The following is a 27,088-nucleotide window of genomic DNA, read 5'->3' as shown; positions in this document are numbered from 1 at the left end:
TGTATAACTAAATTACTTTTGTTAGGGGCGAGGTTTGAAGCCCTAAGACATGTTTTTGACAATATTTTAATTCTTAGTTTTGAAACTACTTTGTTGTGAATTTGTTTATTTGGTTTTGGTTTGTGGATATCTCTTACTTGTTTATGTTCATGAACGCGTGCATAGAACATTATGAACTTGTAAGTGGGGCTAGAAATAGGTGTTTTAATCTCCTAAACGGTTAATAATGCTTATTTTAATGGTAGTAAAACCTATAAGACAATAGGTGAAACTAAATAAAAAGGATTGCATGCTGGGTAGGCGTTCCACACTAGTTTTGCATGCTTGTTTCGATCAAACTTCCACATGTGATTAATGCTTAGAATAAATTGTTGATAGGATAGCATTCTATACCTTGATTGTTTATTCTAAAGGCTTAGTATTGGTGCGTTCACCTTGCTTAAGTAATCTAGAGAAGTAATAAGAACTTATGCAGTGCGTTCACCGTTTGTTCTTGATTGAAACCTTTTCACGACTTAGCAATTGGAGCATGTTTTGGTGGTGGATTTCCGAATCTCTAACATCTTCATTCATATCATTGTATATCCCGCATTGTTTATATGTTTTACTTTAATTTTATGCGTTACATAACCTAAAACCCCCCTTTTTACGATTTCATGTTCATATATTCTTTTACTATATATTTTCTTACATATTTATATTCATACTTTGATTCTTTATTTGTTATGTAATTACTTGTGTACCTCAATCCACGGCTTGAATGATCCTTACTTATTTTATACTAACAACTACATTTTGCAGGGTTAAGTTGAGCGCTTGTTTTTAGCGTATCAATATATAGAGCTCCTATTATCCATGAATACACAACAATTCTCTCATCAATCTCTCTCGAATCCTTTATTCTTAAACACGTTATTAGCACAAGCCCTAGCCCTAAAAACCAAAACCTAAAAAAAAACCGAAAAAATACCTCACCATTAGCCTCGCCATTGTGTGTCTTGTGATGCTCTGGTTCACATGCATGTACCAAATATTACAATCCGAATTTGAATTTGAGATCTAGGTCGGATTATAAGTAGGATTTAGAATCTCGATTAGTTTATCTTGGACTTTTTGTTGTGGCGCGGCACATCTTGATAAGGGATTTGAATGTTTTTGTTTTTTGGCTTAATTGTCAAAACACCTCTTAAACTTGGCAATAATTGTTAATTTGTACTCTAAATTTGGAATTGTGGAAATTTACCTCTTGAACTTGGCAAAAATTGTCAATTTACACCCTCTCAGTCACATCTCCGTCAAATGTAACTTTTTCCATCCATATGTGAGGAATGTGTCATGCACATGAGAGGTATTAAAGTCATTTTATAATAATTAATTTTTTAATAAATATATGTTAAAATAAAAACTGATTTTTTAAATTGGAGATTTATGGCCTTCCACTCATTTAATTAACAAATAGAGCTGGGATAATTTTTAGCCATCATGAATTACAACATAAATCCGATTATGGGCTCATTTTTTATATTTTTCTACTTCTTGGGAAAATATAATGTAATTTTATAAAAATGAGAAGTACGTGGATTAATAAATAGGTGGAAGGCCATAAATCTTCACTCCAAAAAATTGTTTTTGATTTAATGTATATTTGTTACAAAAAACAATATAAAATAACTATATTACTCCTCATATTTATGGCACATGCCTTATATTTGGATGAAAAAAAATTTGCATTTAATGGAGAGAGTGTAAATTGACAATTTTTATCTAGTTCATGAGGTAAATTTCTGTAATTGCAAGTTTGGAGTATAAATGGATAATTATTGTTAAATTTAGGAGGTGTTTTGACCATTTTTTTTTTTTTTAATAAATTCAAGTGGTTTTTCAATATCACGTAGTACGTACTATAAATCTATGAATTCCAGAAATTTGGAGAAGTTTCCAGTACCCAATCACTCGTTAACTGCAAAAAATTAATGGAGCGAAACCAATAAATTCTCAGGAGATCCGTAGTCTCGAAATTTCCAGAGATAATCACACAAGTTTCCGATCAGGGCCCAGTGCGTAACTTCTCGAAACTCTTTTGGTTCCAATATAAATAAGCAACCAATCTTCCTTTCTTTCACCAGACCAGTCAAGTAAAGCAAAGCAAACCTTCTCAACATCCTTCCCAAACCATCCCAACGCTAAAACTTCTCATCACAATTCAAAATGTCGCTCATCCCCAGCTTCCGAAGAAGCAGCGTCTTTGATCCCTTTTCCCTCGATCTCTGGGACCCTTTCAAGGATTTCCAATTCCCTGCTTCATCGCTCTCCACTTTCCCTGAATTTCCTCGCGAAAATTCGGCTTTTGTTAATACCAGGATCGACTGGAAGGAGACTCCAGAAGCCCATGTGTTCAAGGCCGACATTCCGGGGCTGAAGAAAGAAGAGGTCAAGGTTGAGGTTGAAGATGACAGGGTGCTTCAGATTAGCGGAGAGAGGAAGATAGAGAAGGAGGACAAGAACGACACCTGGCACCGGGTCGAGCGTAGCAGCGGCAAGTTCTCCAGAAGGTTCAGGCTTCCTGAGAATGCCAAGATAGACGAGATCAAGGCTGCTATGGAGAATGGGGTTCTCAGCGTGACAATTCCTAAGGTGGAGGTGAATAAGCCCGATGTGAAAGCTATTGAAATCTCCGGTTGAAATTTCTAAAGCTTAGATCATCTTTATTATAAAAGATCTGTAAGAAAAATAAAGAGTAGTCATTTTTATTTCTCTAATTTTTACCGCATGTTTGTGTCATTTCGTGTGTATTTGTAGTATGTAAGTTGATCGAATGAGTGGTTTCTTGTAAAAATTTTAGTTATGGGATATTATTAATCTTAGTTTTTGCACCGGTATTTTGCTAATTTATTCTTCTCATGGATTACTTTGTCCTTGTTGAGATATCTTTCATTCGACCAGATGTGTGATTAATTCATGCATTAATTTGTAAACCGATCAATGCTATAAGAAAAGAAAGTGTTAAAAAGAGGCTCAGAAGCCATGATCGGCCTCACATGAGAACTGCATCGGTTTGTGTCATGCGGAAGAGGCTGCACCAGGCCTCACCAAAAGAGAATGAACTTGGGAAAGTTGCAACAAAATGGATATAAATTCGAACACTATAGATTTTCATAGAAAACGTACCTTTCTCTGAACGGCCCATTAAGTTTGACAAAGCTCTATTTTGTGGATATGAGAAAGAAATTTCATGGGAGAATTAGAAACCATGTGTAGCACCCTATCATTTTCTCTATTTGACAAGTGGTAAGGGTTTGTCTGTTGCAATCTGGAAGAGCATTACAAAGATGGTTGGGTTGGGTGCTCTCAATGGCGACGGTTCAGGTGGCTCTGTGATTGTTGTTGTGGTTCCTTGCGACGGAGGTGTCAAAGGATCAAGCTGTGGTGGCACTTTTGTTGAAGCTGTTGTGTTGGGCCCAAGTTTTCTAGGGTTAATAATTGGGCGTTTGGGGCCCACGGTGTTTAGAGTTCTTGGATTTGGGCTCAAGAATGCTGCTGGTTCAAGCGATGAAGGTCGAAGCTTCACCAAAAAAGAGCAAGGGTTCGAAGGAGAAAGTTGGTGAGGGGGAGGATCACTTGCCCTTATTTTCTTATCCTAAAAGTTCTGATATCTTCAACCTTAAGGGAAAGAGGTTGCAACTATTTGATTGTTTGCAGGTTGTTTAGCCTATACCGGCAAGTGGTGCTTCTATGAGTCTTTTTATAAGTGTTAGGTGTTCACGTACCACAATTGCGTGTTTGGCGTGGGTGGTTAGCATAATATATTTCTCCCTTTGAAGACGAGGCATTTTTTATTTGTAGTGGGCACTGGAGTTCTTAAATCTTATGAAATAGTTGAGTACCAGTATAGACCTAATTTTGCTTATTTGGTGTGTGTATTATTCTGATTTTGGTTCAATGCAAGTTACTTGTCAAAACAATTAAAAAAAAAAATCAAGGCTTTTTTTTTTTTGAAGAATATCATGTCGATTATATCACAGTGATACATAGATTAGATCCAATCATTTGACAGTACTCATGCTCACTTATTCAAGAAAGCCTATAAACTATGTAACAATGACAAGTAAATAGGCAAGTTTAAATGAAATAAAACTAAATTTTCTCCTTGACCTTAACACTAGAGCTTGGAGGTTTACTAGGACAAATGACACTTAGCACATCTTCAGCAGTCACCTTCTTTGTCTTGGAGGGATTCTTGTTCTTTGATCCCAAAGGTCGTCCCTTCTTCTTCTTGGTTGGCTGGGTGTCCGCTTTTGGGATTAAACTTTCCTTCGAAATTAGAATTCCTCCTGGAGCTTCAACCAAACCAAGAGATTTAGCAGAGAATTTAGTATGGAACTCCGGGACTTTCAGCTTCTTAGGGAGCGCAGATCTGCTCTCTGATGCTTTACCTAGCAAAAACTTGAGTTTCTTTGGGGAAGAGAAAGGGGAAGTTGGCCTGCTGCACTTTAAAACTGTCAACATTTCCTCAAAAGGAACTAGCGCTAGAGTATCCTTGCTAGTACCTTCAGTACAAGCATCTGCAGTTCGAGTCTCCAAACCTGTATTCCGAATAACAATTGGTTTTCGAGGCTTATTGCCATCAAAGGATCCAAACAGATTACGTGCTACATGAGGTAATATTGGGGTTTGTATACCCTGAAATTTAAATGCTCCATTGGCAAACCTGTTATCAGCAAAACCCAAGAAAGGTTTGGCAATGGGAGACGCAATTGCTCCTTCTCCCCTAAACCCTGACAAACTCCCTTATCATGGTATATCAGATTGCATCTTTTGCATTTACCAATCAAGTTTTCGAAGACATAGCTCCAGTGGTCATACAAGCCTATTGCTCCTCAATCTGTACCGCTAGAAACCCTATACTTTTGGGTGAGAATCAACAATATTCCACCGGATCTGGAAGAAATGCAGACGATCATGAATGTCGCCTCCATTGTTGGGACATACCAGGAGATCGATCAAAAGCTTTTTGACAATTCTAGCAAGATTAGGGTTTCTGTTACACATGAAATCTCCAAACCCTTCTTCCAAAAAAAAAAAAAAAAAAAAAAAACCCTAAAGCTCCTGGAGTTGTCGCTGAGATTGATTTTTTCTTCGAAAACTTGATTGGTAAATGCAAAAGAGAAATATCAGACGCAAGTACCTTGTTTCGATCCTTACGACGATCAAAAGAGAAGACATATCGGTTTGAAGATCGATCTTGTACCTTGAATTATCCATCTAACACCTAGATGCGTTGAAAGTGACATTGCAGATGCATGATGCTGCATGTTTTCCTCGTCAATGGACGAGCCAGTAAGAAAGCCTGAGATTTTCCCTTGGTGGTTCCACTCGCCATGTGGGAGATATCAACAACATCACCCCCAGCAAGAGCAAGGCAGCAAAAGTGGTAGTAACATCCTCAATAGAGGTCTTTTTGCCGGAGGAGGAGGAGGAGGAGGAGGATACCAGGGGCAAGCGACACTAGGGTTTTGGTTTTGGAGCGCTGCAGAAGGCAGCGCTAGGGTTTTTTTTTCCTAAAGGGTTTATTATAAAGGGTATAGGGAATATGTTATTTCTTGATAAATGGTATGTTTGAGAGACGTAATCTTGTGTACTAATATAATTACTTTAAAAAAAAAAAAAAAAAAAAAAAAAACAGGATCAAAGGGTTTCACTCCTGCCCCCATGGTGACTTGAACCCATGACTTCGTACATAGATAGTGAGTGCTCTAACCACTGAGCTAACACCACTTCGTCAACTAATATAATTAAGTGAATAATCCTTGCAAAATACATCTGTCATATTAATAACGAAAGTCTCACTTAATCACTAGTCATCAACATAGTTGTAACAAGCAAAATGGGTTAGTCGTCTATGAGGCATACTAATTGTTTCACAACCGGTAAATATGTCGAACATGAGTAGATCTGAATGCAAATTATTATTCTCTACAATCATCTATAATTTGTCCTACCTTCGGAATGTCTTCACTCATCCCATTGAGGGGCAGTAACCATAAAGGCACAATTATATTCTAGTTTCAAAATCGTAAGGCATAAAATCCTATATTAATTGGTCTTTTTTTGAGTAGGAAAACGTAGTACATAGACGATTCTATGTTCATAAATCTTAGTGCCCGGGTCTAGGGTCACACTATCTGCATTCTACGTCACATAACTTGTGCAGCATGTGTAGTTACTCTAATAGTGATTTTGTTTGTCGCACCCTTTTTGTGAGAAAAATAATGTAATCTTCGCAAAAAAAAAAAAAATTAGAGAATTATACCAATTAGAAGTCCCTTAGAGCATCTTTAGCAATGCTAGCCATTTTTGAGTCAAATTTTAGCTAAAGTAGCTAAAAAGTCATTTTAGCTAGCCACTTTAGAAATACGTCAGCATCAGTGCTCTCTATTTTAGCTAGTTTTGAATTTATATTATTTTTTAAATGAAGATTAAATCGTTTAAATATATTTATAAATTACATAAAATAACTCAAAATGAATGTTTTAAATTATAGAGAGCATCATCTTGCTCTCTATATTTAGGAGCGAGATAACTAAAAGTTATAATAGAGAACCATTTAGGAGTCTGGTGCAGCTGCTAAGAGCATTTTTAGCAGACTATCTATTTTGGCTCCTTAGCTATTTTAGAGAGCATGTTTAGCTTTTTATCTATTTTAGCAGTTGCACCAGACTCCTCAGTGACTCTCTATTATAACTTTTAGCTATCTCGCTCCTAAATATAGAGAGCGATATGAGGCTCTATATAATTTAAAACATTTCTTTTGAGTTACTTTATGTAATTTATAAATACATTTAAACTATTTAATATTCCTTTAAAAAATAATATAAATTCAAAATTAGCTAAAATAGAGAGCACTGATACAGACATATTTCTAAAGTGGCTAACCAAAATGACTTTTTAGCTACTTTAGCTAAAATTTGACTCAAAAATAGCTAGCATTGCTAAAGATGCTCTAAAATATATAAAAAGCTAAACATGCTCTCCAAAATAGCTAAGAAGCCAAAATAAAGAGTCTACTAAAAATGCTTTTAGTCACTAGTCTTATAATTCTTATACTTTTCTAAAGCATTGGTGATGAATTGGATCAATTCAATAACAACCTTGGATCCAACATAACAATTAGGATTCCCTTATTGTGTGGTCTTATAATTCTTATACTTTCGGCATAGAATCATAGCAATAATGAGTCCAAGGCTCAAAGCCTTGAGCTTCCTTTTCATGACTCTAAACTGTGGTGGTGACGGAGGGCTTGCTGACGAGACCCCCTAAACATTGGCTTTGGCCATTTTCCTTTTGCTCATGTCGCTATTTGTGATGGAAGGGTTGAATTTTTTTGTGGCTAATCAGATTTTGGTTCAGATTTGGCTTCATGGGGTCAAGATTTCTCTGGTGGGATTGGAAACAAGGGCGGGGGTCATTTCTAGGGACCTCTTTACTCTCTGTGGCGGTGGCTGTGTTGATGACATCGGCTGCCGGAAGTCTTGTTTTCAATCTTCGTCTAAAGATAGCAGTGTCCACTGGTTGGGTTCTGGCTCTCTCTTCCCCCTCGATGTTGTGGTGGCCATAGGGATGGCATAAAAACCCACGGGTATGGGCATCCACAGGTACCCGTTCTATTTGGGTAAAAATATTTGGGTATTTGTAATAGTAAATTACCCATGGTAAATGAGTAATGGGTGTTGGATACCTACTCAAGTATGGGTATACCCGCGGGTACTCATACCCATATAACTTATTAAACTATTTTTTTTTATCAAAACTTATTAAGCTATATTCTTACACAATTTTTTTTTTTACAATTTTAAATCAAAATTAAGTTTATGATTTAAAAAAAAAAAAGATGAAAAAAGAAAAAAGATGAAAAAGAAAGAAATTTTTTCACGTATCTCGAAATTTCTTCTCGATATCAAAAAAAAGAAGATTCATCTTCTCAAAATCTCATATCTTCATCTTTTCAAATCCCAGACCTTCATTCCTTCCTCCTTTAATTTCGAATAGAGCTCCAGATATTGGTCGTTGATGGACAGCTCTCTTTCTTCCTCCTTTGATTTCGAATTGAGCTCCTGATCTTCATTGTCTACGGCTTCGACACCATCAACGTCACAGCGCACGCGCCGGTGGCTCTCGGGGCGGCCGGAGTGTCAGCGGTGGTGGTGGAGTCCTACGCGCGCATCTGCTTCACGAACTCGGTGGCCACCGGCGAGGTATACCCTCTAGAATCAGAGACGAGGATTTGCGAGGAGTGCAGGACTGGTGATGTGGTGAGCATTGAGCTTAGCGAGAGATGTCTGATCAATCACACGTGATGAAGAATTGATTTCAGTATTCCCAGAATCCCAACGCAAGAGAGTAGATGGGTTTTTTTTTTTATTCTTTCTTTCTTTTAGTAGGGATGCTTTTCTCAAGAAAAAAAAAAAAAAAACTAAAGAAAACAGATGGGTAGTTGGGTACCCATTTACCCGACGGGTGGGTTAGTGGGTATGGAAATACCTGTGAAAAATAAGACCGGGTATAGGAATCATGGGTATTACCCATTTTGGTTGCTGGGTGGGTATATTACCCGCGGGTTACAATGGAAAAAATGTCAACTTGAGAGTGGTGGGCGGTTGCGGTGTAATGGCATTACTGGGCGCGTTGCGGCTCTGGTTATCAATGCAGGATATTTTTGGGCTGGGTGATGATCTTGTGTCTTTGTGTTGATGGTGTTAGGGGCATCAAGGTTGTCGGCAGTACTGTCGTAGTAATGGCGGAGTCTGCTAGGGTTTCTCACAAACACGGTGGTTGGTTTGGGTGCGTGGCTTGGGCCTCTAGTTGGGCTTGCTTCTTTGGGTTAGGGCCTCTTGTGGGCTATGTTGTTTTATGTTGGTGGGTTTGGCGGTTTTCGGCCCATCAGCAAATTAGCATTTTATTTTATATTTTATGTTTGCTCATTATTCCTGTTTTTCATTAAAGGGAATATGACTATGTCTCTCTATTTTTGAGAGAAAAGTTCTCAAGGAAAACAAAAGTCCTGTTGTAAATATTATTCATCCTGGGACTCTATGTTTTCTTAGTTTTGGGCCTAATAATAAAATGTGGGTGTATTGACTGTGTTCTGGACTTTTGGGTAGCTTATTTTGTTTTAGAATAGGTTGTGTTGAATTACGTACTCTGCGAAACGACTCTTTTTGACGACCCTTTAGAGTTTTGTCGTTTTTATACTGTTTGCTGAACTTCAATGAAATGATTGACTTTTTCGCCTAAAAAGAGAGAGAGATAGATATATAGGAGTTTAAGAAAGTAATCTTTTTATGTTTAATATCTTTCTATTCTTGACATTTAGATACCTGTCCATGTTTCTCAACTTGATACCCTCCAACATCTCATAAAAGGTGTACCAATCAACAAATCAAATAGGAAAACTGAAAAAGATATCTATGACTCAGCCATATCATTTTAATTGCTTCCCGTAGAGAAAGGTTTTCATTGAAATGAAAAGGCTCTATTTATGGTGTGACACAATATGTCTCTCGAGATATGATATGTCTCTTCTTCTACATCACACATGCGATGCTATGAAGTTATGCGTGAGGGCAGAAATGGCTTCTGAACCTCCTTCACAATACTTAAAAGAAAGAAAGAAAAAGTAAATCGTATATGCAGTATGTTCTAACTTGTAAGATCGCAACATCATATGAAAATCAAATCAAATATGCCATAACATACTCAAAAATCAAAATTTTACAAGAAACCACTAACTTAATTCACTTCAACATATATACTCGACAATTGACATGCACAAAAACATAAACAGGTCCACACATACAAATTACAATGATAAGGATTTCTTCGATACTGGATCTTAATCTAAGACATAGACATAGAGATTTAATAAAGATGATCTAATTAATTTTAGAGCTAAAGTCATTTTACCACCTAAACTTTACATTTCAAATCAGTTGTGCCCCCAAACTTCTAATTTGATCTCGTGTGCCCTTGTACTCTCCAATTTTATCAATTATGCTCAATCCTTCACTAATCTATCAATTTATTTATATATTATTGTCCACTCAAACTAGTTTTTCGTCTTTAATAGTTTAATCATTTAAGAAACACACTATTTACATGATCAAGGCTAAAAATTGACCCTAAGTGGGCATGCATTGTCACTAATTTATGAAGAAATTAAGGAATCAGTTTGCTAATGATTATAATTGATCATATTAGAGAGTATAAGAGCACATGTGATTAAATTAAAAGTTCGGGGGCACAAACGATTTTAGGTATAAAGTTCAAGGAGGTAAAATGAATTTAACTCTTAATTTTATGAATTGCCAATCAGAGATTTCAATGGCTTTGACATCAGGCTTTTTGGCCTCCGCCTTAGGAACCGTCACGCTGAGAACCTCCATTCTCCATAGTAGCCTTTATCTTGTCTATCTTCGCGTTCTCAGGAAGACTGAACCTTTTGGAGAACTTGCCGCTACTACGCTCGACCCGGTGCCATGTCTCGTTTTTGTCCTCCTTCTCTATCTTCCTCTCTCTGCTAATATGAAGCACCCTGTCATCTTCGACCTCAACCTTGATCTCTTCTTTCTTCAGCCCCACAATGTCAGTCTTGAATACATGGGCTTCCAGGGTCTCCTTCCAGTCGATCCTGGTGTTAACAAAAGCCGAATTTTCATGAGGAAATTCAGGGAAAGTAGAGAGCGATGAAGTAGGGAATTGGAAGTCCTTGAAAGGGTCCTAGAGATCAAGGGAAAAGGGATCAAAGACATTGCTTCGTCGGAAGTTGGGAATGAGCGACATTTTGATGATAAGCTTTAACGTTGGGATGGTTAATTTGGAAGGATGTTAAGAAAGTTTGCTTTGCTTTACTTGACTGGTTTGGTGGTAGAGGGGATGATTGGTTGCTTAGTTATAACGGAATAACCAAAGAGATTCCACAACATACTGGGCCCTGATTGAAAACTACACCGATTTTTCTTCTCAAAATTTCGGTAACTCTATTTGGAACTCCTGAGAATTTATTGGTTGCTAATTAGTTGCTCCATTATTAATTAATTGACAAGCGATGAGCGGGCTACTAAAAATTTCTTCTTGAAATTTCGGAAACTTATACATGCAAACTAATCATCTTTTAGTGATTCATAATTCTTACAGACTTACAGTTACACAAAAGATTGATGGACGAAATATCAACAAGATTCACTATTTGGGTGTGTGTGTTTGGTGGGGTGGTAAGACTTTGGTCTCATATATAAGAGGTCAGGAGTTCGAGCCCCATCAAGGGTGGGAATGGGGTGGGGTTTTTTTTTTTAAAAAAAAAAAAAAAAAAAAACAAGATTCACTATTTCACTTTCTTATTCCAAAAATTAGATGCACTAATTAAAAAGATTAAAAAAAGATCCCATTTTTGCATAGTTTACTAGAGAAGTTGTATATAACCACTACTAGAATTTTGGCCTTTAACATCGGCCAAAAACCGATGTTAAAAAAAAAATGTACCGATGTCTTAATGGGTGATGTTAAAGATCGGGAAATCCCAGACATCGGTTTTTAGCCGATGTTAAAAATGACTCTAGACATCAGTTTCTTATAAGCTCCCGATGTATAAAATGACTCTAGACATCGTTTGATTTATAAAAAACTGATTTTGTTTCCTACTATGACATCGTTTTACATAAGAAACTGATTTATATGTCAACATTAGACATATGTTCTATAGATAGAACTGATGTCCTGAGTCATTTATAACATCAGTTTGTTATTTCAAATTGTTGTGTCTTCATTCTTTTTGCTTCAATTTCTAGTTTAGAAGTGATTACTAAATCAGTATCTTCACTAGAAAAGTATCACAATGAGAATACCAGTGGTAAGCAAAAGAAAATTCTCATTAATATTATTTATTGATAAAAACAGTACAAAGAGTAGGGAGAAGGGGACATATGGCCTAAACTTCTCCATATACAATAGCAAAAGAAAAGAACAAGATTGAAGTCTCCTAAATAAACCATATGAAGACAAAACTAGAGGATCTTGTTGCCAAATAAGAGTCAAGAAGAGCAGCAAGCTTGTTGCCAAAGACACCTACAACCTTATTTTGCAGCAGTCCCATGGTGTCAGACACTGACTCCAACAGGTTGGAAGACAAGTTAAGCTCTTGTAGCTTCTCCAATCCAATGAATCATACCTCTATTTAAGAACCAGAAAGAAAAAAGAAACCAAATCTGGAGCATGGGTTAGAAACAAATATCTATAGTATCACAAGCACTTTCCTTAAGGAAACTTGACCGAAATTTCATATATAGAAACTGCACTCCTATTAATCAAATTATCATATACAACAACCAACAATTATCCCATCATATGCTAAACTCCAGTGTGCCCTCTGAGAAATCGATGCTAGAGACCATAAAAAAAAAAAAAGTATAAGTTACTTTTTACCATGACATCTTAGGCTAGTACGAAGTGAATAACCAGGCTGCAGATTAAGACATAAACAAAACTTTCTTACAACTCATTACATGTCAATTGAAATGATCAGAAAGATTACTTGCAAGAATATAGACCACCAAGAAAAAATGGTTAACCAACAGAGATAAGCTCATACTGGAAAGATTTCCGAAGATAAGGGTAAGAAACAAATAGTATTATGATTACTCAAGATCGAGAAATATAAATATTGATTACTCTAGACATGTTCGATAACAAAGCACAAGCTATGCACAATATGACAATATGATGGAAAATATCAGAATATTACACTCACGTTATCAGCATCCCAGACTGACAGTTTTGTTGAATGAAGATGTTGCGCGCAAGACGTGGCTTGCTCGGACTAAACCGAACATCAGTTATCAAAGCTGAATGTTCTTCAAGTGTAGATTTTGGCTTCAGAGTATCAGTGTACCATAATATAGCCTACACCATATATCAACAAGCAGTCTTAATAAGCAAAAGCAACACCAGAAAGAAGAAGTCACTGCACTTGAGAAACAATTAAACCAGTTTCCCATTTATGTTTCCAAAGAACCAATTAGTCAATATGGAGCAGAATTGAATTCTTTCCAGATCTCTTCTTCGCAATGTAGAAATTCACTCACTCACCTCTTTATCATGGCCGCCACTAGTAAGAAGTTTTCCATCCAATGAGAAGTGACAACTAGTAACTTTGACAGAGTTTACTTTTGTAAATGTGAACCCTTGAATCAACTTCAAATTAAAAGGTGAGAGAGAACAATTGGATCTGTGCCTTTGCTGACATCCATACATCTCTCAAAGCATCTCTAGGGTCTGCATCATCATGAGATATATATTCCACATTATCATCAAGAGATCCATCCTCCACAAAGACTCCACATTATGATCAAGAGCTAGTTTGACACAAAAAAATCAAATGGACAAAATTACTTCAGTATTAACATCTTCTGTTCACTCATCAGCAAAAGATTAATAATGCCTGGTAATAATATGGATGAGGTTCACAAACACGACTCTTCATTCTAGAATCAATGGTGCCTTTCTGAATATATAGCTTCTGGTAATCAAGGTGGTCCAAAAAAATCTTTTAAAATTATAAACCATGACATAATGAAGGCAAGTATCAAAAAAGTGAAACCAACAATCTAATTAACAACTAATATGTGATGTGAGAGCTGACCAATCTAGATTCTAACCAGCAAATAATAGAGCACCTAAATATTGTTAAATAAGTCTTATTCAAACAACATATATGATGTGAGCAGTGACCAAAAAGCCACCAAGAACCATCAGAATCTACGATTTCTCAACATGGGTTATGCAATTACACAAACACAAAGTCTAAAGATTAAGCCTTTTCATCAAAATCACCCAGTTATGAACATTTCGTTTCACAAATCAGATGAACAATCATCAAGAACAACAAAACCCCCAATTAGAATCAGAAAGCAATACCTTTGGCTTGTTGTTGATCAACGACTCTCGAAGCCATTCCTAAATCTTTGATTCAAAATCAATCCTTTCAATCTTTCTCTCTGTGAAGAACAAGAAGAAGAAGCGATTCAGAAAATGAATAAGAATTTGGTGCCGAATGGCCCCCTTTATAAAGCTAGGAAAAGAGAAAAGCACATACGAAAGAGAGGGAGGAGAGAGAAAGTGGATATGGAGGACTCTCTCCTCCGTCACCGATCTCCGACCACCGGGGTGGGATCACCGTGGCCACCATATTCTTCGCCTTCCTCTGATGAGTCAACGCCAGGTTGCACCTTGGAGATGAGCCACAAAGAGATCTCTGCGAATTCATTTTCTGGGGCTTTGAGGTTTTGGTTCGATTAGGACGGGGAAGAAAGAGGGATAGGGTTTGGGGGAAGAGCCGGAGAAGGGTCGAGTTCTGGTTGGGGGCGGAGAAGGAAGAAGAGGACGGTTCGGTTCGGAGATGGAGGAGGAGGTTGGGTGTTGAACAGAAAGGAAAGTGGGAGGAGAGGGATAGGGCTTCAGGGAAGGGCGAGAAAGAGTGAGTAAAGTAAAGTGGGAAAATTTTGTTCCCCGCGTGTAGCAAAGTTTTTAACTTGGTCTTTCCGCGTTTTTAAAACTTTTGAAATCAAAATATAGACATCAGTCAACAGTAAAAAATGATGTCAGTTATATGCATACAAATCGAAATTTGAGGAATCGATGTTAATGACATTTTTTTACATCGCGGGAATTCCTCACCAATGTAATTGTCGTGATGTCTAAGAGCAAAATTCTAGTAGTGAACTAAACAAAATGGTTGTTTGAATATATGTATTAGATTAATTGTATACAATTGTACAAGTGAATGATATATACACCTATCAGTGTTCTATTCTAGGAAAAGCTATAAATACAAATAACTAGGATACTACAATCAATCCTTGATTGATATGATGAGATGCTCTATCCATCATTCTCTCCAACATATCTGCTGTCACTTGAATGCAGACTAATGACATATTTCTTTCCTTTAATACTCCCCCTCAAGTTGGAGTGTGGATGTCAATGACACCCAACTTGCTGAGGTGTGCGTGGAAGGCTGGGGTACACAGAGGCTTTGTAAGCAAGTCTACAATTTGATCTCCAGCTTGCACGTACATAAGCAGTCTTGACTTCACCCTTGTTGATTCTTTCGCGAACCGTATGACAATCTAACTCAATGTGCTTTGTTCGCTCATGATACACTGGATTTGCTGCGATGTGTAGAGCTGCCTGATTATCACAGAATAATTTTGCTGCTTCAGGATGTTCCACATGTAAGTCTTTCAATAGGTACCTGAACCAGCTGAGTTCACAAGCAGTTGCAGCCATAGAACTATACTCTGCTTCTACTGATAATCTTGATACTGTGGCTTGCTTTTTACTTTTCCATGACACAAGTGACTTGCCAAGGAAAATACAGTACCCCGTCACTGACCGTCGTGTAATTGGACACCTTGCCCAGTCTGCATCGCAATATGCGGTCAAATGAAGAGGACTGTGTGCAGGGAACAATAATCCTTGGCCTGGGACTCCCTTGAGATACTGTAGAAGCCGATGGGCTGCTTTACGGTGATGTAACTTAGGCTCCTGCATAAATTGACTGAGTGTGTTCACCGTATAAGTAATCTCCGGCCTAGTGATTGTAAGATAAATTAACTTCCCAATCAATCTCCGGTATCGAGTAGGATCCTTGAGGGCATCACTCCCTTTTTCGGTTGGCACCAGATCAGGCTCCATGGGTATCTTTACAGGTTTCACCCCAAGTAATAACCATGGTCAACATAAAGATATAACCAGGGCTTTACTCAATCCATTACCTTTCGGTGTCTGTTGGCCTCCTCCAATATATCCAACGTATACTTACGTTGACAAACTGAAATTCCAGCTGTGGATTGTGCAACTTCTATGCCAAGAAAGTATTTGAGTGGTCCAAGATCTTTAATCTTGAAACAACTGTTGAGAAACTTCTTGAGATCACTAATGGCCTTCTCATTGTTCCCTATAATAACCATATCGTCAACATAAAGTAATATCACAGTAATGGAATTCTCATGGACCTGTGTAAACAATGAATAATCAGCACGAGACTGTTGGAAACCAATTTCTTGAATGGCAGAAGAGAACCGTTGGAACCAGCTGCGGGATGCTTGTTTAAGACCATAAAGAGATTTGTGAAGTCGACAAACCACGTTCTCCCCCTGTCGACGATAACCGGGAGGAGGCAACATGTAGACCTCCTCAAGAAGCTCACCATGTAGGAAGGCATTTTGCACATCCATCTGGTGCAAAGCCAATTTCTCACTGCAGCAACAGCTAACAGACACCGAACGGTAATCAATTTGGCAACAGGGGCAAAGGTATCTTTGTAATCAATGCCTTCTCGTTGAGTAAAGCCCTTTGCGACCAGCCGGGCCTTGTAACCCTCGATGGTGCCATCGGAATGATATTTGATCTTGAAGACCCATTTGCAGCCAATGGGATGGTGACCAAAAGGTAGAGGAACCATAGACCATGTATGGTTATCTTCAAGTGCCCGAATCTCAGAATTCATCGCCTCAACTCATTGAGGATCAAGATGAGCCTGCTCATAGTTAGCTGGTTCAACCAATTGAGAAACATTGTGCACAAAAGATCGATAAGCAGGAGATAACCCAGAATAGGATACATACCGTTGAAGTGGGTATCGAGTGTCGGACGTGGAAGAAGAGGAAGCAGCCGGATCAAGCAAAACAGCATGATGGGTTTGGTAGTCTCGAAGATAGGGTGGTGACTGTTTGGAACGGGTAGAGCGTCTTGGGGCCAGCATAGGAGGAGGAAGAGGCACTGACAACGGCAGAGAAGCCACTGAGGTAGCCTGGGCCGAAATTGGGGAAATCGGTGATTGGGTCAGTGAGGGTGAAGTCGGGGATGGAGAGTGCGGCATGGGGAAAGTTGCAATGGGCTGGGTCGGCGGCAGAGATGGCGGATCAGACGTAGGGGACGCGGGAGGAGAAAGAGAAATCGGTGTGTCTGGTGACAGAGAAGAAGGGTCTGGTGCGTCAGGGGTCGAAGAGGAAAGAGAGAGATTATGATCGGTGGATGAACTGGGCACGTGAAGAAGATTGGACTGAGCGGGCTCTGAGGATAGAATGGGCTGGGATTGGGCTGGGTCAAAAGTAGGAGTGGGTAGGATTGGGTAATCATCTTGTTCCTCAAGTGGCAATGTAGCTAGAGGTAGAATATGTTCATGAAAGATCACATCCCGGGAAGTGAATAATTTTTTGCTTTCAAGATCATAGAGACAGTAGCCCTTTTGGCCATGAGGGTACCCAAGAAAAAGATATCGACGTGCACGAGAAGCAAATTTGTGAAAAGGAGTAAGATTGGTTGCATAACATAAACAACCGAAGACCCGAAGATGTGAAGAAATTGGAGGTGTGTCGTGCAAGAGTTCATATGGAGATTTATTAGAAAGTAAAGGTGTGGGAAGACGATTTATGAGATAACAAGCGGTTTGAACACTCTCACCCCAGAATTTTAATGGTAAATTTTCTTGAAATCGAATAGCACGTCCAACATTCAAAAGATGGCGATGTTTGCGCTCTACGACCCCATTTTGTTGGGGGGTGTAGACACAAGTATGTTGAAAAATAGTACCATGCTCATCAAAGAAAGCACGCATGGATGTGAACTCTCCCCCATTGTCGGCACAGAGTATTTTAATGTCACGATTGAATTGTGTTTTTACCCAAGAAAAGAATGATTTCAAGAGTGTTTGATTATTGGATTTGAAACTCATAAGATGAACCCAGGTAAAACGTGTGAAATCATCGACAATGGTGAGAAAATGACGAGCCCCAGAATGTGTGTGAGTTTTGTGTGGGCCCCAAATATCACAATGAATCAAATCAAATGGTGCGGTTCTTTTTATTGAACTGGAAGGAAAAGATAAACGAGTTTGTTTTGCTAAAGGACAAACATCACAAACATGCTTAGGATTAAACATAATTTCTGGAATAGCTTGAGATAGAAATTGGACAGGTGCAGAAGATGGGTGCCCAAGACGCTGATGCCAAAGATCCGAGGTGCGGGTGATATGATTGGCTAGATGTGTGGATTTTGAGATGGTGTGAGGTAATAGAGCCCATTAAAATGCTTGCCCAGGCCAATCGTCCTCTTCGTATCCACGTCCTGCACAACACAAAAATCTGGGTAAAATATCACGATACACTTTAAGGCTCGGGTCAATTTACTCACATAAATCAAATTCCCACGGAACTTAGGCACATGTAGGACCCCATCAAGAGATAAATATTTGGACAATTTAATGGATCCAATACTTTCAATGGCAGCCTGCCCTCCATTAGGTAACCCCACGAAATCATGTGATGCCTTAATATTATTGTGAGTGGGTAAAAGATGAGAGACATGATCTGTTGCTCCACTATCCACAATCCAATATAAAGTTGAATGGCAGTCATTTTGTATATCATTGAAATTGGGTGTGAATATACCTGTCGCATTTGCAAATGGTTGATCAATACCATTTTTTTTGTGAAGCAAAGCCATGATCTGCTTGTATTCTTCAGCGGTGAAAGTTGGGCTTTCATTAGCAGGTTCTGTCTTTGTCTCCACATTGTGGGCAGCAGGCCTCTTGTTTCTAGGCTTCACATTCTTCCCATGCCATTTGTGACCCACAGGAAACCTGTTAAGGTAGTAGCATCGATCCACTAGATGATTCTCCTCTTCACAATACGTACACTTCAGCGGTTTACGAAAGAAAGGAGTCTTTGATGTGCTTGATGTGCGTGCAGCTTGCATAGCATGAGAGATTGATGTGCTTCCATCTGCCTCTCATGTTGGAGGATGAGGCCATGGACCTTCTTTGTATCCGGGAAAGGGTTCATCATCAGGATTGAGCCACGAATATTAGAGTAAGATTCGTTTAGCCCCATTAAAAACTGCATAACCCTTTCTTTTTCTTCTCGATTGGCCAACGTTTTAGCACCATCACAATTACACATAATGGGTTCCTGATAGGAGGCTAGCTCATCCCAAAGAGCCTTGAGTTTGGTGTAGTGTACAGAAACTTATTGAGACCCTTGGCGGCATTCAACGATCTCTTGTCGAATCTCATAGATCCTGGAATCATTCCCTTGTGAAAATCTGTCCTCAAGATCACTCCATACTGCAGCTACTGTATCTGAAAAAATCACGCTGGGGGCGATGTCGGGTTGGATTGAATGAAGAATCCAGGTCAACACCATGTCATTGCAACGTTTCCACATGGGAAATTTGGGGTCGGTAGCTGGAGGCGGCTGTATTGTTCCATCGATCAATCCTAGCTTGTTCTTGGCACTGAGGCTGAGACGCATTGAGCGGCTCCACTATCCGCAATTGTGTCCATCAAGTAGTGTGTTAACCAAGATGAGTCCTGGTGTATCAGAATGGTGTAAGACCAAAGGGTCAGGTAGTCCTGTCTCAATCTCCTCCATGGATTTGGATGAAGAATCATTTTTGGCTTTTGGAATTTCTGTGTTTTCGATAATTTCGACCATGGTGTTGATGTGGTGGTGTTTTGGTGTTTGATTGTAGCGGAAGGTTGTGGGTTAGAGACACCAGAATCAGTGCTCTGATACCATAAACAAAATGGTGGTTTGAATATATGTATTAGATTAATTGTATACAATTGTACAAGTGAATGATATATACACCTATCAGTGTTCTATTCTAGGAAAAGCTATAAATACAAATAACTAGGATACTACAATCAATCCTTGATTGATATGATGAGATGCTTGATCCATCATTCTCTCCAACATATCTGCTGTCACTTGAATGCAGACTAATGACATATTTCTTTCCTTTAATAATAACCAGTCTAAACAAAGTCGGAGCAAAAACCCTAGAAACAAACGCAAACGGTTTCAATGCCCTGTTCGGCGACGCGTCCATGGGATGTCGTCGTCGGACGGGCAACTCGTTTCTCTGATCCACTGGTGAGGTACAGCAGGTATGGGGCCGGAGCAGAAGGCTGGGAACACCTGTGTCACGGTCAGGGAGGGTACGGCTAGCGGAGATGCACCTCCTTGATCGTTTCTGATATGTGCTTAGGTAGAGGATACGAGAAAGGTTGGAGCGGCGGAGGGATGCTGGTGTTCGGTGGGGAGGATCTCGGATTCTATGGCGTGGTATCGTCGTTGTTTCCCCTTTGGTGGGGTTGAGGAAAGTTGATGGAGGCCGTGATCAATCACGTCTTCGGTCCGATTCCGGTTTGAGATCGGGACCCAAGAAGATCCGTTCACCTAAGTCAGTTGGTGGCCAAGTGCGGTAACGTGATCTCCTGGAGATTGAGGTGGAGTTCCGGCGACAATGGTGGGCGAATTCCGACCTATGCGGCAAATTGGGTGGGTTTGTGGGCTTTTGGGCCTGCTTTGGGCTGCTATATATGTCTTTTCTAGTGGGCTAAGTTTTTATCTTCTTTATGGATTAAATATATTACTTTTTATTTCTGTTGTTTTGTTATTTTAATTAGACGTGGCTTCATGCCAACAATAAGTCCCCACAGTATTGGGGTAGGGTGACATGGGCTCTGTCCCAGACTGCACACCTTGTGTGCCTTGTCTGCCCTGGGTAGGCGGCGAGTTCCCAAATGGTCACAACCTCCTAGTGGCAGGATAAAACTAAGTGTCATCGGACGTGTTTTTCAGTGGCAACATAGTGAGAAAGCTGATCTTATTAGTATATTATGGCTTCGAGTAATAATAATACATACTTTTTGTTGAGACTCTCGTTATTATCTCGAGATGTTATCTCTATGCTTATTGTAATTTGGGGTTCAGGTATCATGTCCCCCCCCCCCCCGCCCAATGTATTATGCAGTTTCATTAATGATCAAGACTTAAAGGCAGTCGTATTGGCCCTCTTTCAAAAAAAAAACAAAAAAGATTTAAAAAGATATGTACACCTTGCTAGTTTTGGAGGTGTTGATGAGTTTTGGCTAGATGACGCTCCTGCTATTATTCATGACATCCTCTATGAGGATCATTGTATTGTTTATAATGTACTTAGGAGTCCAGGTTATATGTCCCCTCCGAGGCATCTTGATTATGCTCTTATTAATAATAATATAGGTTAGGGGAACTCTATCCCCTACCTCCCTTTCAAAAAAAAAAAAAAATGCTTTTGATCCAACGCTCGATTTTATGGCAAGTTTGGAATTGCTGTGACTTTGAAAGAAAAAAAAAACTGCTACTGCTGTATTGTGAGAATAATCAACTGTGAATTAAAACAATTTCATGTTTGGTTCATAATACTTTTAAAAGTGCTGTCATTACATAAAACAAGTTCAGAGCATGTTTTAATCAAAAGCAACTTCTACAAAATAACCTTTGGGTTGCTAACCACGTGGTGTGGTGTGTTGGTTGAGCGGCCTAGTCTGGAACCCCCAGGTCTAGCGTTTGAATCTCAGCTCCACCCCGTGGCCAGCAGATTTGAGGGACCTAGGTTGATTAAACACCAAGGTTCGTGCGTCTGCAATGCAGTGATTAGTCTGGCTACGCTGGGATACACTGCATGAGGGTGTGTGTGGTTACTACTGTCGTCCAAACCTAAAAAAAAAACATTTGGGTTGCTTCTAAAATCTGCTGTCAGTGACCTAATTGAAACTGTTTTTTTTTTATTTATTTACCAAATACATTATAATCTAAAATTTTAGACAAAAACTAATTTTTTTTTAAAGTGAAGCAATCCCAGACGGGCCCTTAAAGTGATCACTTATAAAATCAAAAGGGGATCATGCACAGCAATGAGCATGAAAAAGAATAAAGCAAAAAAGGCCATGAGAAAGAGGATGTGAAAAAGGAGCTTAAGACGATGAAATTATGTGACTATATTTCAAACACAGTATGAATCTCCCATTGATTCTTATCGAATGTTCATATGCAAAGTGGAAAGGAAAATTGTACCGCATATTTAACACAAAGAAGGCATGATCACAAACATGACTAATTGTAAATTGACACTAAATTACATAGAAGTAACTAATTCGATTTAGAACATAGCAGGCCAAAATTTGTAAATTAATCATTAATTGATTTCATTAGATGAACTCTTGTCACAGAGCTTGATGGGTCTTACCTTGTATACAGCTTGTTTTAGTTAGCTGGACAATCATGTAGAGACAACCATATCATTTTGCAATATATTGTCAACTAGCAATTGGATTTTTCTTACCTTAATCATATTTGAATGATGATGCATGAATAAAAATGTTTAAGTGATAATAGTATTATAAAGCTAAAGTTATTGGTCAATCTGGCAATTATACATTGAGCACATGGGTTTTCATTTGTGAAATCATTTTCATGTTACCACCTACCACTGTCCTATTAGGTTCTGTCACGCCCCTGATTTTTAAAACAAATAAAAATCGATATATAATCTCATAATTATACATGCATGATGATTCAGTCATCAATACAAATACCTGAAAAACTTTTTTCTTTTAAACCAAGTACAAACTGATGCCCTGAACCCACAAAGTCAATATATACTCGCCCCACAGAATTATATATTACACGAGTTTACAAATTAAATTGCCACAACAAGATAATGAGTAAATGCTCCTTACAGCTAACTACACAACGGAAGTCTTTATAACGGTAAAGTCACAAAATTGGCTTCCTACCGTATAGCTGCAAGCACACGATCTCAGCTTCAGCCACGATTATCCTGACCTGCATGATTAACCCCTACACTGTTTGAATGGTGCACCGGGTTGCCACACAACAAACCCGGTAAGCTTTTGCAAGCTCGTATAAGTAACTCAAAACACACACGCACAACTTGCCCTACGAGGAAACCCATCAACTCGTAAAAAGGAACGCACACCCTGTTTTCCCAAAAGAACACAACACAAACACCCCCGTGACAAAAATCATATGAATTGAAACTCTGACAATTTAAATATGATACACAAGTCCTCCCCGGAAATTTTCCCCCAAAATCACAACAAAAGTCACACCGTGACAAAATCATATAAATTGAAACTCTGACAATTTAAATATGATACACAAATCCTCTCCGGACAATTTCCCCAAAATCACAACAAAAGTCACACCGTGACAAAATCATATAAATTGAAACTCTGACAATTTAAATATGATACACAAGTCCTCCCCGGACAATTTCCCCAAAATCACAACAAAAGTCACACCGTGATAAAATCATATAAATTGAAACTCTGACAATTTAAATATGATACACAAGTCCTCCCCAGACAATTAAAAGAAACAATCCCCGAAACTTCCTTTTAAAAACACGTACTCATGAGCATCGAATAGCTCCCCGCTATCCCCCATGATGTAAAATTGCAACAGACTAGAGCTCTAACTGATCGTATCCACAAACCCGGCCAAAGGCGTGAAGTCCCGATTTATTTGCCTGAGGTCACTACCAGCAACCCCGAATCCTCAGACCTCCCCGGTCGTTAGATCAAAACATTTCAAAGCGGTCGCTCTGGACCCAAAATGTTAAATCAAATCAAAAGGAGAAATCACCACTTGTGATTCTTAGATCTTCCGACCCCCGGTCGTTAGATCAAAACATTAAGCAACTCACACCAAATCTTGACACTTTTCAAACAATAGAAATTCCCAATTCCTAAAACAATGTTTCCCGAAAAGTCAAGCCCCAAACAATAGAATGAAACCCATCAATCCCTATTGCTTAATCACTCCTCAACCCATAAGAATATACATATTTCACATAAATATATATATATACGTGGTCATTCATTCAGGAATGCCACTAATACCAACTATAGTTTGCAGTTAACTAAATAACTCTCAAAACAATAAAGGTAACTTTGTTCGTAAATGAACATTGTGAGATTACTCACCTCGAAGTCCTGCTGCGTCTTCTATACAGAACCGAACTAACACTCACACCAACAACTCGTCCAAATCACCTTGAGAATCACCTAATCACCAATGGTCTCAAATCAGTGTACGAATCACCAAGTGATTAAAGTTTGAATCCTCAATCGAACAACAACCCTGAAAGTAACGCCAATCGAGGCGAACCCTCATCCGAGACCACCCAAAGTCTCCGGAAATGCTTTTACGATCGATGTGACAAAACCACAAGTCGATCGGATAGTCGGATCCTCACGGATCGAAACATCGAACGGTCCGAAACCGTAAAAACCCTAACATGCTCATATGATCTCTAAAAATTACGTATTATATATGGAAATGCTCGTATCGACTAGTAGATCGAACTCAGGAACAGAAACTATCCCTAAGGTGGCCGGAAATCGCCGGAAAACACCACCACAGTGGCGGCGCCGCCGCCGGCCCAAAGTCAGAATTGGACAAAACTCCCAACACCAAAGTTCTTCATCCCAACTCCAATTACAACTTTCATAACTAGCACAAAGTCTGAATCAAAGCCATAAGGCCAGAATTTACCTCGAAAGCTTTGAATTCGGATGAACCCTAGAATCCCAATTTCCAAAATTCAACCTCCACACTTTGAATCGATGCAAGCCACCTTGTGGAAAGCATCCACGTCCTCCCAGCTCCAAAAGCCCTCAAGAATCACCGGCAAAGGTGGCCGGAATCTCCAGTTCCGACGAAGGCGATTTCGTCCTCGACGCGGCTTCTTCTCGGCCTTGCAGCGTCCACCACAGCTCGAATCGTGAAGAATCACTTCCACAAACGTGTAGAGGAGGTTGAGGCGAAGAAAGCCCACTTGGAATTGCGTCTGATGGTGGCCGGAGGAGGAAGAACGAAGCCGGCGAAGTAAGCTGCAGCGCGCGGGCTCAGGAGAGAAGAAAGAGAAATTTTTTCCGAAAATGGAAAGTCTGACTTTTTTGATATTTTTCCGGAAAAATCCAATATATACCAAAATGGAAACTTTTTCCGATAGCCATAACTTCTTCATATAGACTCTGATTTCCGTGTTCTACATATCCACGAACTCGTATCAACGCGCTCTACGACTTTCGTGAAGGAAGTTTTCGGAGAATCACAACGTACAAAAAGTCAACCTTGAACCCCCCCTAAATCCACACTCTTCGAATAAAAATTCGTCTGAAACACTTCCGCTCAATCCACGAGCCACGAAATCGTCCAATAACCACTAATTAAATTCCGGAAAATCCTCGGAAAATAATTACGAATTTCCGGGGCATCACAGGTTCTTTCATTGTTTTGTGTTACATAAAATACATGAACTCTGAGATATATTTCAACTAAATATAGGATTTAGGGTGTTATAGTGTAGGCTAACTGGCTAAGAATCTTACGGTTTTTTTAAACTTGGTTTCGTATGTTTTTAATCTACTTTCTTCATTAGTCCCATGATATTTGAATCATTAGCCTGTTTAATTATGCTATAGACATAAAATATAAGATCAATCAATGACTTACTCAAATGTAAACTAGAATATCAAAAAACGAACACATGCACCTTGTTCAACTTATAATGCAACTGAATCACCTCGAAAATCAATTTTGAAAACGATTTTTCAGCTCCTCACTAATCTTATGTTTGCATTTGATTCAATTTTACAAGTAATCAAATTGTAGCTCTAGTTAGTTAATATATTTGTTTGTACACTTGGATTCACTTAAATGCTATAAATAACAGACCAAATGATATTTCAAATGAATATTGCTCCAAAAAACCCGGAATGCTCTTCAGTCTAGGGTTTGAGATTTTCGGCTTGTCCGGCGGCGCTCGGAGTCAGTGAGGGTCCTCCTTGTCGCTGATGGGCCGCTGTCGTACGGGTGTTTGAAAGCTAGTCACTCGGGGAGTTCTGGAGAGAGGTTTTTGGCTCAAGGTTTGGTTGGGTGGCGGAGGCCAGTTCCAGATGATATGTTAGGCGTGGTGGTTGTGTTTTGCAGGGACAGCGGCGTAGTTTCTGATGATTTGAGCGGCGGCGTGGTTCCTGATTGTCTGCAGAGTGGCGTAGGTTTTGGTGTTCTGGGCGGCGGCATAAAGTAGTGTGTTGTGGCGATGCTAGGTTCGGTCATGGCCTAGTATTGTGTGAACGGCGTGGCAGGACAGCATCAACGACGGGACGGAAGGAGATGCACATATCTGCACAGGTTGGAGATGGCATCTAGGCTTGCTCAAGTCAAGTCCTATTGGGCCTTGCGTTTTTGGGCCTCGTCTCTTGGAGCTGTCTTCTTGGGCTTTTGATGTGGGCTGGGGTGTTTTGCCCTAGGCCCATCCCTATGTTTTTAGTTTTTGTCTAATTACAATAATTCCCTTGTTAGGAAGCTAGACACTTGTGTGCACTCTAGGTAGAGCGCCCACTACCTAGGATCCTGGTCCTAGGTTCGAGTCACCATGGGGGTAGGAGTGAAATCCTTTGATCCTATTTTATTATAAAGTAAATGAAAAAAAAAAAAACTAGACACTTGTGTGCACTCTAGGTATCTCTAGCGCATCTGGAGTAATATCAAAAGAGGATTTCCGCTATGTCTACGTATTTGAATGTATAATGAGTAGGTCTATTTCTATGTACCAATGTGGGTACTACCACTATCTTCTTATCTGTCTATGTCCTTAAATGACAGTAGAAGGATATGTAAGGACCTATTCTTGCTTGTGATGAATATATTAGCACCCAATCTAGATTTGATTCAAAAAATGAATACTAAAAATAAATCCTCTTCCACAGTAGATGTGTTTTTTGTATTAAAAATCCTACCTCATTATTCCGACATGTAAAATTATGGTAAAAAACGGATGTATTTTCAAGTCTTCATTCAAGAATCTCTTCTTTGTCTTCATTCAAGAATCTCTTACGAAAAATGATTCAAAGTAGGACAAATATTGATTGTCATTGTTTCAATTTTGCCTGGCAAACTGTATTTGCCTATAAACTATTCATCAAACAAATGACCAAATTACTCCAAAATAACTTTTTACAAAAAATCAAAAATAGTTCTTTAAATAAACCTAAACGACAAGCAATTCAAATGACAAAATTATAGGGTTTTTATTCATTTACTCTAATTCTAGGACCATTTATCTCACTTATACCATTAAGTTTTTTTTTTAATTCCCCCTTATCCATAAAGACTCT

General features: G+C 39.0%; 1 protein-coding gene and 1 pseudogene across 1 annotated transcript; one reads left to right on the top strand and one right to left on the bottom strand.

Moving 5' to 3' along the window:
• Positions 1 to 2,114: 2,114 nt before the first annotated feature.
• Positions 2,115 to 2,888, top strand: LOC133733753 (18.5 kDa class I heat shock protein-like). Its single transcript, XM_062161391.1, has one exon. The coding sequence runs from the start codon at positions 2,209 to 2,211 to the stop codon at positions 2,680 to 2,682; it is 474 nt and encodes a 157-aa protein (XP_062017375.1). The 5' UTR covers positions 2,115 to 2,208; the 3' UTR covers positions 2,683 to 2,888.
• A 7,392-nt stretch (positions 2,889 to 10,280) lies between these two features.
• On the bottom strand, positions 10,281 to 10,899 carry LOC133732947 (17.5 kDa class I heat shock protein-like; annotated as a pseudogene).
• Positions 10,900 to 27,088: the final 16,189 nt, after the last annotated feature.

The sequence above is a fragment of the Rosa rugosa genome, chromosome 2, assembly GCF_958449725.1.
Source record: "Rosa rugosa chromosome 2, drRosRugo1.1, whole genome shotgun sequence".
NCBI classification, from domain to species: Eukaryota; Viridiplantae; Streptophyta; class Magnoliopsida; order Rosales; family Rosaceae; genus Rosa; species Rosa rugosa.
This window is presented reverse-complemented; position numbering and strand designations above follow the sequence as displayed.

What these genes read in the sequence shown, in the direction of transcription:
- LOC133733753 (XM_062161391.1), top strand. Translation starts at nt 2,209, where the DNA reads ATGTCGCTCATCCCCAGCTTCCGAAGAAGCAGCGTCTTTGATCCCTTT.